Source organism: Anoplopoma fimbria, chromosome 8, assembly GCF_027596085.1.
Source record: "Anoplopoma fimbria isolate UVic2021 breed Golden Eagle Sablefish chromosome 8, Afim_UVic_2022, whole genome shotgun sequence".
NCBI lineage: Eukaryota > Metazoa > Chordata > Actinopteri > Perciformes > Anoplopomatidae > Anoplopoma > Anoplopoma fimbria.
Window position 1 is genome coordinate 20,656,078 of NC_072456.1, and position 13,555 is coordinate 20,669,632.

The window sequence follows — 13,555 nt, forward strand, 5'->3', positions numbered from 1 at the left end:
CACTGTAACTAGTATATAAATGCAATAAAAGACTCAAACCTGTCCAGAGAATTGGCCTGTCCACTGGAGGATGACTGATTCATTGGATGGATGTAAACCATGGCCCACCTGTAGAGAATAATGCAGACAGGCTGAAGGCAAACACTTCAGGTACACAAAAATAAAAAACATTAAAAATCAGTCAACCCATTTTTGGAAAGCTGCTTTTTTTGTGTACTCCCTCACACTTAGCGCTAATAATGTCCTTCTGCCAAGTCGTGGTGATGCTGGTGTGATTCACTCACCTCCCACACACAAACACAAACATACAAACGGACCAATGTAGAGCACATTTCCTCTCTGGTACTAGAGTTTCATTGCGTAATAAAATTAAACCAGACCATGCAGGGCCGAGCCCCACACAGCTCATTCAACCCAAAACTGCCATCATCCCCAAGAAGATAAATAAATCCTATCCGGCTGTACTACTCAGGCTTTTAACTGCTGCCTTCGGTGAATAGTTTGAGGTTTATGCTGGAGGCGGGGAGCAGTGTGCCAGCCAGAGAGTGCCATTCAGCACCAGGCCACGGATCACTGGGTGTCCTCAGGGACATCAGACCGTTAAGCGTGACCTTACAAGGACGCATTCGAGTAAAAGTGGCGCCAGTCCTCCTAACACACAGACCCCATGGCCTGCTGAGTCTTTTTCACTCTCCTCTCTTTGTGCCGGAGCATCCGATTATGATCTGAACAAATCTGTTGCACTTGTTGGTGCAGGATATTCCCTCATTCCATGTGCTCGTCATTTCACCCGCTCAACAGTTGATAAATGCTGTTGAGCACTCTATCACACTAAACCAATACTTATATATTTATCCAACCTCTGACCCACGGGAGCTTCAGTACTGGAGATGGAAGTTGTATAAAACCAAAGCCCTACACTTTTACTTAAACGGGCCCTATTATGCTATTTTCCGGGTGCATATTTTTATCTAAAGTTACAGTTACAACATGTTTACACACGTTAATGCTCATAATCCGCCTTGTTTTTCTCGTCCTGGCTGTCCTGCAGCACCTCTTCTCACCCTCTCTCTGAAATGCTCCATTGTAGCGCTTGCTCCTCCCTCCAGAAAGCAAAGTCTGCTCTGATTGGCTCAGCTAGCCCGCTCTGTTGTGATTGGTCAACGTTTCACATTTCAAACAATTCTTCCTCCGGAGCTTCTTTTGTTGTTTGAGGGACAAACTAGCCGGAAGGAGTTTTACGTCACTTCCGTAACATTGTGACCTCATAAAGTTACTGAAGTGAAGGAGAGAATTCAATCGAGTCGTTTCAGGAAAAGCATAATAGGGCCACTTTAAGTTATATTGACTTTCCTCTACAGTATCTCCTTACCTGGACAGCGCCTCCCTTCCAGCTAATCCAGAAGCTGCGGAACTCGTCCCAGGAGAGGATCCCCGGTGTGGCGGCACTGATCAGCGGGTCGCCCATCTTGCCCAAGGAGATCCAAGAGCGAGTGTTTTGCCTGCCCCCAAGTACGATCTCTAGCATCTCTGCACTGTCATGGGGGCTAGCGGAGAGGGCAAAGTGGGCATCGTTGTGGGTCTTCACTGCCACTTGGAACTGGTTCATCTTGGCCGGCTTTTTCACATACTGATACTCATACTTGTTGGGGGTGGAAATGTGGATTCTCTCTGAGAATGGAAATATGAAATAAACTTTGGTTTAGTGAAAAAGTCATCTGAAGAAGTGTAATTAGAGAAACGATACAGCAGGAAAAATATGATCTACCATTGGTCTCCTGAAAAAATGATATGACATCAGGAAAATATATCAGCACTAACCATTGGGACAGAAGAAGACACTGTAGGTGTATTCTCTGGGAAGGCCTTCTGGCTACAAGGAGAGTAAGAGCAAGAGAACAACAGTCACATGAAAGACAGAAAAAGTGGGATAAATCAAGAAATAAAAACAGGTTCAACAGATCATCTCAAAACAATTCAAACCTAATGTTTAAATACACAAAAGCAAGCCTTCTCTATCAAGTGACATTGATCAACATCAACGTTCTCACCTCCACCAGGACAGTCCTGCGGACAAAATCCAGGCCAATTGGGGTCCTTTTATCGTCCACGTCGTTACCCGTTTTGCCTGTCTGGAATCCATCCGAACAGCAGCTTGGTTCACTGTAGGCGGTAGCACGAGCTATCGGGGCAGCAGAGAACAGAATCAGCTTTCCTTATTTCAAAATGCACAATGTCACCGCTTTCGTTGTGCGGTATGTCTGCGGAGCATTGCTAGACGTGAGTCATTGTCCCCGTCTATATTCAGTATATGTTATTAAATAAAATGCTAACAGTAAGGCTGGGAGCACTGGGGCTGAGGGTTAAGCCCTTTAAATATGTCTGCCTGGAGCTGATTTGTAGTTCAAATTGTTTATAATTATCATTACATAGTACTTCTCAGAGTATTTGTGACTACCGGGCATCATGTTTTGACCTTTGCCAATCTAGACATTAAGGCTCATCCTATATGAAGTACTTAAAAGTCACTCTTTATGGGGTGGTTATTAGAAATATATATATCTTAACAATGTTGTCAAATGTCAAGAGATTTCATCAAAAAGTGTTTGTGAGGTCAAAAGTCAGTAATACTTAATATGACCATATTTCCAATGTCATTTGTGGACATCAACATACGTTACACAGGACAAACATGTCTCTACCAGGACTCCCAGTTCTGTTCCTGGGGAGCACATTGGAAATGTGGCCGTGTGCCAGTGGCGTCTCTTTGTGTGTGTGTACTGAGAGGGAAACACAAGGGGCCAGGGGACAAGGAGTGGGGCCATGGGGGGCCCATTGACCGCCAGTGACCTGCAAACTCATCAACATGCCACTGAGTGTCACAGCACAGCTCCGGTTGCTCCCCCACTGCCGGCCTGCTTTGTTCTCACATGCGTTCTGGAGGGGACTGTTTGTAACTCTGGGTGGGTGACCAGATCACACACACAGCTCAGCCCTCTTGGCCCGCAGAGCTCTCTTAAGTCAAAGGCTTGGCTTTTTGAAAGGCATCACACTGAGAGCTCTGACGTCCTGGTAAAAGGATTATATTTTCTCAAGTGGCTGTGCCAAATAAGAATTCAAGTAACTCTATTTCCATGATACAGCACAATCTAATCTGTGTTGTTTACATTAGCATCAAAACTCTTACACATACCTTCAAAACAAAGGCTGAGCCTGATCCTGCTCTGATAAAGCGACAGGGATAGTGGGATATATGAATAGTTGATCCTATATTGTTTTACTTTGACTTTACTTTAAGTCTTTAAGTAAATATAAAGGTGCTTTGTTACTATGTGTGACGAAAAGAAGTACAACAACACATTTTTTCTGTTACACTGAACAACAGTGAAAATGCTTGCTGGGAGAAAATACATGTCTCAAGTATTTCCAAAAGAAACGCCTGATATCTGGCCAATTTACCTGAATTAGCTGTCTAATTTTTGCCTTGCAACTGGCAGTGTCATGACATAATGAAAACATGTGCATGGAACAGGATAATGTTTAAACCCTACAACCCTGCCTATAAAAATATTTAAAATGATGGAATACATGAGAGAAAAATCGAGAATCCTCATTTATTTTTGATTTCAACATTAAAAGGGTCTTTTTGGGGGAGTTTTTCCTTTTCAAAATCAAGGGTCAAACGACAGAGGGTGTTTTTATGATGTACAAATTAAGGAAAAACTGGTGGTTTATGAAATGTCCTTTATAAAATTGGGTTGACTACCTGTGATGTTTGCGGCCCCCAGTTCGGTGAAAGACAACACAATGGACGTAGGTGCAGCCTCTCCAGGAGCGACACACTTCTTCCTGGTGAGGTGGTGCTTTCCAGGGTGGCCAATAAACTTGATCCCTTTCGGAACTGAGACTTTAACATGAACCTGAGAGAGGAGAAGTAGAGAGGAAGAGACAAATCAGCGGCAATTGATCTCCTCTGACAGGCTACAATGACATCATTTCTGCCGGCACGCCCCTCCCTCATATAGCGTGTTCTCCTCAAAGCCCCGAAAGCGAGGGAGAATTTTTTTTTTAAATCACATTGTGAATTTTCCATGCTGACTGACTCATGCTTCTCAAGCTCCCTGAAGGATTATGTTCCTCTCATCGTCCAATTTTCACAAAGGGCTCGGTAATGCAGCGGGATCTCTTAACTGCTCTTCATCCACACGCCACAAGTCGTAAATAACCGAGCAGAAAATATAGGAATCACATGTTGCCGGGGTGGACATCAAAGGAAGGGCTACTCTGGTTTGTATATTCATCTAACATGACATCAGGGCAGCACACGCACAGGCTATTTAACAGGCTCATCTGCAAACATCATGATGTCATCTGTGTGGAGCGCAGGATGGACCCATTTAAGGCCAAGACAGAACTAAGAGGTCGGTTCAAAGTGAGCGCTTAAACATACCTCTGGGCTAATCTCATAATTTCACATTACAGACCAGTGCTTCTTTTGGCAGCCATTTCCAGTCCCTGAGTATTACCTTCATTTATTCCATAACAAGCCTTGTCTCGTTCACCATATTGTTTTGACATCACACATGTTCTACACAAATGCTTTAGCTCATCACCTATGAAGCAAATCATGTCTTTTTAGATTTGGTTTCCAGCACCTGCAAGATGCTTTGTGTCTTCTGTGTGATCTACGTTCTTCATTTCCCTAATACTTTGTCTTAAACTGAGGATAGAGCGTGTGGTATATTGTATAGATTGTAAAGCCCTCAAAGATAACTATGAAATATCGGGCTGTATAGAATGAAGGACTTAACTTTTCTACTTTGGTGTCTCTGCTATCTGCTAAAGTCATTACACTGCGTAAAATTGCTGAGATTTCACACTTGCTTGAGACGGGCCTTTAATATCAACGAACACTTTTTTTTGCCGTTATTTATTTGTTTTGTCTCCCTCTACAGCATATATGCATCTTTATTTTTGTTTTAGGTTTCAGATTTAGTTTATAGGAGTATAATGAACCCCAACAGCCTGCCTGGAAAACAATTAGGAAGCTTGCCATACCACCTATGAAAGGCAAGAGAAAGACTTTTGCAAATTCAATCTTTTTAATAACCTCTTAGACCTTTTATCATGAAACAAATTCAATGCTCTTTTAGACTTTTCAAGACCTGCAAATACCCTGAAAACCGTATGTACTTAAACAATCCTTTGGAAGATGGTTACAGTAATGTTTCATGCAAAAAATGTAAAAGGTATTGGGCTAAAGCATGAGTATGTTCCTTTAAGCCTTATCCCTGTAAAGAAGTAGTACCTTTGTCATCTTCAGAAGTAGGGTTGAGATAGTAAGTATCTATAGTAGTAAGATGTAAGTTATGTACTGTGTGAAGGCGACTGCTGACGAGGGTTATTACACATATGCTGCACTGTGGAAATGTAAGCTGCTTCCTGTCCATCTGCCGCCTCATTCATCATCTTACCTCAGCACAGGTCGGCAGGTAGTTGTAGACAGTGAGGGGAACTTTGGTCTGCTCCCCTCGGATTAGGCTGTAGGGCAAGGTGAAGTCGACAAAGAAGGGCTTGAAGGTACGAAGCTCCGCCCTCTTTGCTAAGCCCAGCCCCTTTTCCTCCGACAGGCCGACAGCTTCCGTCACCCAAGTGGTGATGGAGTCGGGCACATCCAATCGCAGCTCAGCCTCGCCGGTCTCAGAGCTGAAAGTGACACGTGTTGAGGCACAACATGAGGCTTAGTTGGAGAGTGAATTTAAAAGATTTTTTTAAGCATCCTTTCATGGTTGCTTAATAAAAAGGCACAGACTACAAGGACGAGCTTGATGAATCAGTGTGGATCACTTTTATGGTAGTAACACCTGTGTCAACACCAACACCTGCACGGATGTAACTACAGCAAACACTCTGACACGGATAGGTGTGAGGGACAGTCAGGCGTTGACCGGATGTGTTTGTATGGATGAAACGGACTGAGCTCATTATTGGCAACGCATATTTAATGTTGGTGTTGGCAAGCTGTCACAGGGCGTAATAAAACTTGGAAAAAAACTCTATGTACGCCCTTCCTTTTGATCAAAGTTGCCCAAAATCCACTTTAATGGACTTTTAAGGGAAATCAGAGCTTTTGGACTTCGCAGGAAATTAGGCAGAGCTGGAGACCCATCCAAAGGAATCAAGCATATGGAAATCTATGGGCAGTTCATTTATGTTGGCTGAAAATAAATGGAGGGAGCTGTTGAGAGAAGTCTGTTCCAAGATCGCCCACTTTAAATGAGGCACATTCACACCCAGAGAGGGGGGGGGGATGCTGGACGCTGCTGGAGTGATGGAACATCAGGCTCCTCTCACACCTTTCCTCACCTTTCATCTCTTCTCACTTCAATCTTCACTTTGTCTTTCCTGCAACCTTTTTCTTATCCCAAATTCTGTTCCCCTCTTCTTTCTTATTCTTCTTACTTATATTATTCTCATCAAACCTCGTTTTTTCTTTCCTCCTCCTATTCTACCTATCCTTGTCTCCTCTTACACTTCATGGATGTTTTATTCCTTTTGTCTCCTCTTTGTTTCGTCCTCAGTTTTTAAATGTTTGCTTCTCTCTTCTCTTCCCCCATCTGCATTTCTCTACTCTCCTTAGTGCTTTGGATTGTGACTAAATCCCATATAAGTATAGACAATCTGGTGCACCTGATATTTCTAGCCACGGGCATGTAACACACACGCACACGTACACACACACACACACACACACACACACACACACACACACACACACACACACACACGCACACGCACACAAGCAAAATATTTATACAAAGATTTAAATACCTGACGTTGAGGCAGTGCCACACCCAAGTCTCTGGGAAAAATGTGCGCCGACGCTTCTCTGCTCTGCAACCAAAACACAAGCTGACATCAATAAAAGTTCTCAGCTGCTCACAATAAAAACAACACCATAATTGGAAAATGTATTGTTCTGCATTCCGCACTGACAATCTCTTCTAGTCACGTCATGTGTTTAATGTTCATCACTAGCATGATGATCATTCGTGGCAATAAGGAATGCAGACCTAAAGTTTGGACAAACCAACATTACTAATTTCTTTTGTCATGTTTTTCTCTTTCTTCTTTCATTACTCATTTTGGAATCCCGATTCATCCCAGGCACGGCAAACACTGGAATGTGTATTACTACAATATAATTGGCATTAAGTAATTGTTGCTCTCTTGAGGGTCTGCTCTCAAATTAATTGTTTTCAGAAAAGTACATGCTTTAGCGACTGTGTGGTCCGGTCAGAGATCAAAGTAAATTTTCATCACTAACTTGTTTTCTTCCATCCGATATCAAGGAGTGGAATAAGTTACTCAAACACAAGGACCCTAAGTGTTTAGAGAGGCCATCCCAAAACTTAAAGGGGCCATCCCAACAGAAGGATTCCGAGAAAGGCTCTGGGTTTTTTTTCTATTTAATAACCATAAGGTCTTTCAGTCGAGAAAAACAATTTCTGAAGCAGGTCATTTACCTGGTGGTGGGTCGAGAGGGCATGGCAGCCACTACGGTGGAGGTGTGCGGCTGGAAGGCGGGAACGGCCTCGTCGGTGTACATGCCTCCGCTCTGCCGGTGGTTTAAACTCACCATGTCTGTCATCACAACCAGCCCTGTTTCCTGTGTTAAACATAGAGAGAGAATAAAACACACACACAAACACACAATTATTACTATTTTTTTTATACCTATACCACCACTGTGGGCTCTTTAACTAAGTGTGTGTTCTCACTGAGAAAGCGAAGCGTGCGTCCTTGGTGATGTCCCAGTGCCACGGGAACACAGAGGAGCGCCTGCGTCTCTTCGATGTCAGCCCGGGCCACCAGAAGTGTCCGTCGTCTTTGGGAATGCCGAAGGCATCCGAAACGTCAAAATCTGCCAGCTCTTTAAACACCTGCCAAAAAAAAACAAAAACCTCATTCATTTATAAGTTTTAAGAAAAACAACAAGACTTCGTTAAAGATTCAGTCACATTTTAAGGCCGACATAATGAAAATATCACTGTAAACTCAGGACCGACCTTGTCTGGACTGAGCTGGAAGTCAGGCTTTAAAAGATAAAGGCTTTTATCCACCGTCGCCACACACACACAGGAGCCTTTTTCTCCACGGACACGCAGGGTCACCGGGTCGCCTGGCATCGACTCATTAGCTGACAGAGAAACAGACACCTGCAAACCAAACAACACATTTCAACTATAACGTGACTATGGACAAGACAGCATTTACACAACCAGCTGTTTAGACCCCAATATTGTGTGTTCAACCTCAACAAATAGTTGGAAGTAGGGATGCAACTAACAATTATTTAGTTATTGATTCATCTGCTGATAGATTTTTTGGTCCATTGATTCATTTATTATTGAATCTATAACATGTCAGAAAATAGTTCAAACTGACAATTTTCGGAGAAAAAATCCTCACATTTGAAAAGATGGAACCTGGGATTCATTTTCAGTTTATTTTCCAATTAATGAATTGACTAAATGTTCCAGCACTAGACGGCAGTGTTGCCTGGTAATTCTTAAGTGGCAATGTTTTTGTATCAAACGCAGTCGACGAACATAAATCCTATAGTGTTGAATTGTAAGATGTGGTGGGAAACATGAGGACAGAGAGTGGAAAACTACAGCCTTTGAAAGAGGGAGGAACGGTGAGAGTCGCCCATAAACTTTCACACTTCAAAAACTATTTTTCAGCAGCGCGCAGTCACAAATTAGCCCCGTTAATCGGTTCCGCTGCCCTCCTTTCACCACTCTGTAACCTGTCATCCTCCGCTGTCACGACCCCACTCATCTGCCTGCGGCCTGCGTGGCCTCTGTCTCATCATGCCCTTACAACCCCCCCGCCTCCTCCTCCACACACACACACACACACACACACACACACACACACACACACACACACACACACACACACACACACACACACACACACACACACACACACACACACACACACACACACACACACACACACACAGAGTGTTGTAATGGCATACCAGGGAGCTGTAAATACTTCAGGGAGTTAACTCCACCTAATGCAGGCAGGAACTGGGGAGCGCTCCCAGGCCAACACAGCTGTTTGTTTACAGACATTACACTGTGGACAGAGCTGGTGCATGGATACTTGGCCTCTGCTCCAACACATATATACTGACTTTTACAGGTTTTTTATTAATTATTAATAAAGCTGTTTTTATTATACCAAAGACACATCCAACATCAATGTTTGGGCAAGGACTTACTTCCCCCAGCTATCATAGCTTTAATTCATTAATGTGTGTTAATGTAACAAGGTTAGAAGGTTCTTATTTGTGATTGTACGACAGGGTTGCGCAACGGAATTCAGATTGTAGTCCCAATTTGCTACATATAAAAGAAAACAACAAAAATATATATTATATATGGAGGGTGGAGGATGAATTAAGGAGTCTCATGGCCAGAAGAAAGAAGCTGTTTTGAAGTCCTGCTGTTTGGCAGCTGATACTTCTTTATCGCTTTCCAGAGGGAAGCAGGGTACACTGGCTTTTTTCTGGGTTGAATATTGTCTTTTAAATAACAACGTGTATGACTTCTCGGGATACTTAAAGCATATCTGTGTGTAGATCACCATGGGAAAAACGCAATATGTTCCACTTAAAGCTTATTTTGAAATGCCCACATGGTCAAGCTCCTTCCCTGCGTGATTAATCTGTTACAAGACACCAGCACACCAAGTCAAAACACGGGCCTCCATAAACAGCAACATCGTATTGCATAACGCAAAACCTCATTTGGACATATCAGTCCTCTCGTTTAAAGGAGAATGTGAAAGTATGGAAGTGAGGTACTAAGTCATGGCTGAAGGGGGAACCAACATTGTTCTCAACCTAATACCTAGACAAACCTGTATTTAGTTTATTTTGTATGTTCTTATTGATATATTCTGTGTATGTATTTGTGGATATAATTTATATCCTGGTTCTCTTAAATAAAGCCTATAAAGAATAGGCAGGGGAAGAGCAGAAACTAGACCTTTCAGTATTTTCACAATGAACATTGAAGCCGTATGTTTCAGGATAATGCAAACCTTGTTCTCAAAGACGGGCTGGATCGGGATTTGCAGACTGTCCGTTACGCCTTCGCCGTTTTCCCTCACGTAGTAGACCAGCAGACGGCTGAGTGGTGCCATGCTGTGGCTAACGGGGAAACGCAGATACGACACACAGCTGTCCATCTCGGCCTGGGAGGAGGAGGAGGAGCCAGCAACACCTGGCATTGTGACAGAAAGGGTGGGGGGAGGAGATGACACAGTCTTCATCAGACTAGATATTCTGATGTTAAAGACATCTGTGATAAAGATGCTTGGACACTCAATCATACTCAATCAAAGGAACAATCAGGAGAATCACAGGGAAAAGGCTGGGCCCTGTGTGATGCTTACATAACGGGCTGCTACTAAAAAACCTCTTAAGGCTTAATGCTCAGACATTTTAACTCCTAGCACATGCTGCTGAGAGTAAAAAAAAAAAAACAGGACTCCTAAAAGGTTTTTCTATACATCTTAAATCTATCATAATCCAGGGGATAAAAATAAAAACACACTCACCAGTGGCAGAGGGAGGCAGCTGGGTGGAGTGAATGTTCTTGTCAAAGGTGACCGTCGCCCGTTTTCCTCGGTGCGAGGCTGTGAGGTTGGCCGGTTGTTGTCCCGACAGGATGATGTTCCCCCTGGACGCCACCTCGTAGTGCAGGGTGAAGTTACAGGGACAGGTGGATTTGAATGCAACTTCTGCTTCTTGGCCGACCTATGCATGCAGAGAGACGCAAATACTCTGACATCATTCAGTCACTGGTATACATAAATATATATAAATCTGTGCAATATCAAAAATCTGTGCAATACAATAATTATACAATAATTATTCTGTCTGTATAGATAATATTTTTAGTTATTGTGGATTTTTAACTTTTTAACTTATTTATTAAATATTCTTTACTGTGTGATTACTTATTTACAATACTTGTTTTGATCTTGTTTTTACTATGTCTGTTGTTTGCACCATCCTCTCTGCTGCTGTAATCCTGCAAATTTCCCCGCTGCGGGACTAATAAAGGATTATCTTATCTTATCTTATGACACTTTGGCAAAATGAGGTATTATATTGTCTTTTGATAAAAATGGTCTGATATTAAGTTAGAAAGAAAAACCAACAATATGGATGCTGAAGATAATAATTGCAGGACATTTAGGATTCAGCACTGACCTTGAGTGGAGCACTGGGGCTCTGAATCTGGATGTGACACCTGCTGGGAGAGTACCAGCTACTGATGGACAGGTAGCTGGGCAGGTACTGGTCTCCTACTGTCTTGTCGTCGATGGATGTCACCTTTGTCTATGCCAAACAAAAAAATGTGATAAAGTTTTGCTTCAAATTACCTTCTCTTTTCACCCTGTTTATATTAACTAACCCTACCGCTACTGACCTCTAGCCAGACATACTGGGCAGCAGTGGGGATGGACGGGATCTCAAAGGTGGCCTGGCCGTCTTTGGAAATCAGCTCGCTGGTGTAGACGTTGTCCTTGGGGGTCAGCTCTGCCTTGACACGCACCCTCACCCCATCAGCTGGGCTCCCGTCTGGGTAGGTCACCTCAATCTACAGGGAGAGAATACAAAAAGCAGACGACAGGGTAAATATTCACCAGCCTGGTTTATCTATAGTTACCAGCTGACAGACATTAAAGCTGGTTATGAACTACATACAGTAGTTGTTTCTCTACAGACTCAAAAGCTACATTTTGCCGTCTCACCTTCCCTTTGTAAGGCAGACCAGGCTTGAACTGTTTGCGCGTGTCCTTTGAGTACTTGATGTCGATGAGCTGCTTATGGACGGGTGTTGAATCGTCAAAAGTGGTTTGCCTGCTCCCGTCTACGCTGCTCACCGACGCCCAGATGCTCACGGTGCCCCTGAAGTGATCGGCTACATCCAAGGGCATCATGTCTTTGACACACAGGCTGAAGTTTGCCGAGCCTTTGATCTGGGAACGGGAGAGGAGCGATGCGGCGTTGAGTGGAACGTAATTCTAGTGCCGGAGCTCCAATCGCACATAATAACAATTATGTTCAATGTATGTATGATAATAATAATATTAACTAAATTCAGCCCCAAATAGCGATTCAGACAACACACTCTTATTTCAATACAAGCCTTTAATATGCTAGCAAATTCCCTAACAGGAGCATTTAACACGCAGAATATGAATATATGTTGCCTGCGGAGTAAATAAACTGACCTCCATGGTTTTAATCACAGGATGGCCCATCTCATGACGGTAGTAGCCCACTCCATTCACCGTCATGTTCACTGTCAACTTCCCCGTCACCGGTTTCCCAAAGGTGTACCTGTGCAACATTGACATGTCAGAGCTCTACATCTACAAGGCAGCCAAGGTCAGTGGAAAAAAAAGTATGATGAATGTACTAAAACACAGCTACGTGTTCCAACAAAAGCAAAGGGTACATTTTTGTTTGATATATTCTCTGAATCATTTTAAGCGACTTACTTGGCCCTGACAGTAGCTTGCTCGCATGTGCTCAGATCACGGATGTAGTGTGGTGGATCAATCACCAGCTCAAACTTGGGCATCACTGTGAGGGAGGAGACATATTAGTATTTTAGTTACATGATTTAAATTTTGGTTGTATTTTTTTTGTTTTATAATGCCGTGTACGCTCTATAAGTGGCTTAGAATAATGCGACGTTTGCTTCTTTATTTCTGGAACATTCAATGGACCTTTTAAAGGGGAATTTGTTCCTCAAAGACAATTAAAAAAATAAAATACACTGAAAATAAAATACAAATATATTACTAATAGAAATAAAAACTCAAGAAAGAACTACAAGACAATGTATTCTTTAAAGAACTACTGTGAACTAACTGTTGTGCGTAACTCTCTTGTACGTGCAGGGTCTCACCATATTTCTGCACTTCAAAGGACTTGTTATAGGTGTGGCCCTGCACCTCCACAAAGATAAACCACTCTCCAAACACGGGCTGGTCAGACAGAGGGAAGCTCATGTTCACAACGCCTAGAGGACAGAGAAACGTAGTTAACACCTTCAATGCCCTTATAATGGACAGAGATCAACCAAATCCGTACCACCGTATACACTCCTGATATGCGAGTTTCCTCACTCTCTTTTTTATGAGCAGCACAAAAATGACATGTCAAATATATGTATTATCACTTTAGTAAAAATATTACCAACAGAAACACTGTAGTAAAAATGTAATCTATATGCTGCACAATGAAAGTGCAAAGACATTTTAGAAGACGTGGCTCACCACAACAGATGGATTTGAGACTTTTCCACTGGACCATCCTGGATCCTCTTGGATCCTGTCAGATGAGAAGTTCCACAACCAGTGTTAAGATTACTCATTTCACATTTAAGGGTTTACGTTAGTGTTTGCATATTGTCATTACACAGTGGTAATGTCTCATATTTTAATATTGGGTCAG

General features: G+C 42.8%; 1 protein-coding gene across 1 annotated transcript in view; it reads right to left on the reverse strand.

Moving 5' to 3' along the window:
- cpamd8 (C3 and PZP like alpha-2-macroglobulin domain containing 8) overlaps window positions 1-13,555 on the reverse strand; it is a 41,385-nt gene that overhangs the window by 21,727 nt on the left and 6,103 nt on the right. The window contains 19 exon segments of the mRNA XM_054602791.1: window positions 40-108; window positions 1,373-1,671; window positions 1,822-1,873; window positions 2,052-2,182; window positions 3,767-3,920; window positions 5,475-5,706; window positions 6,832-6,894; window positions 7,527-7,669; window positions 7,782-7,943; window positions 8,070-8,219; window positions 10,120-10,301; window positions 10,639-10,837; window positions 11,297-11,425; window positions 11,517-11,687; window positions 11,842-12,069; window positions 12,325-12,433; window positions 12,595-12,679; window positions 13,008-13,121; window positions 13,378-13,432. Coding sequence (XP_054458766.1) covers window positions 40-108; window positions 1,373-1,671; window positions 1,822-1,873; window positions 2,052-2,182; window positions 3,767-3,920; window positions 5,475-5,706; window positions 6,832-6,894; window positions 7,527-7,669; window positions 7,782-7,943; window positions 8,070-8,219; window positions 10,120-10,301; window positions 10,639-10,837; window positions 11,297-11,425; window positions 11,517-11,687; window positions 11,842-12,069; window positions 12,325-12,433; window positions 12,595-12,679; window positions 13,008-13,121; window positions 13,378-13,432 — 2,727 coding nt within the window.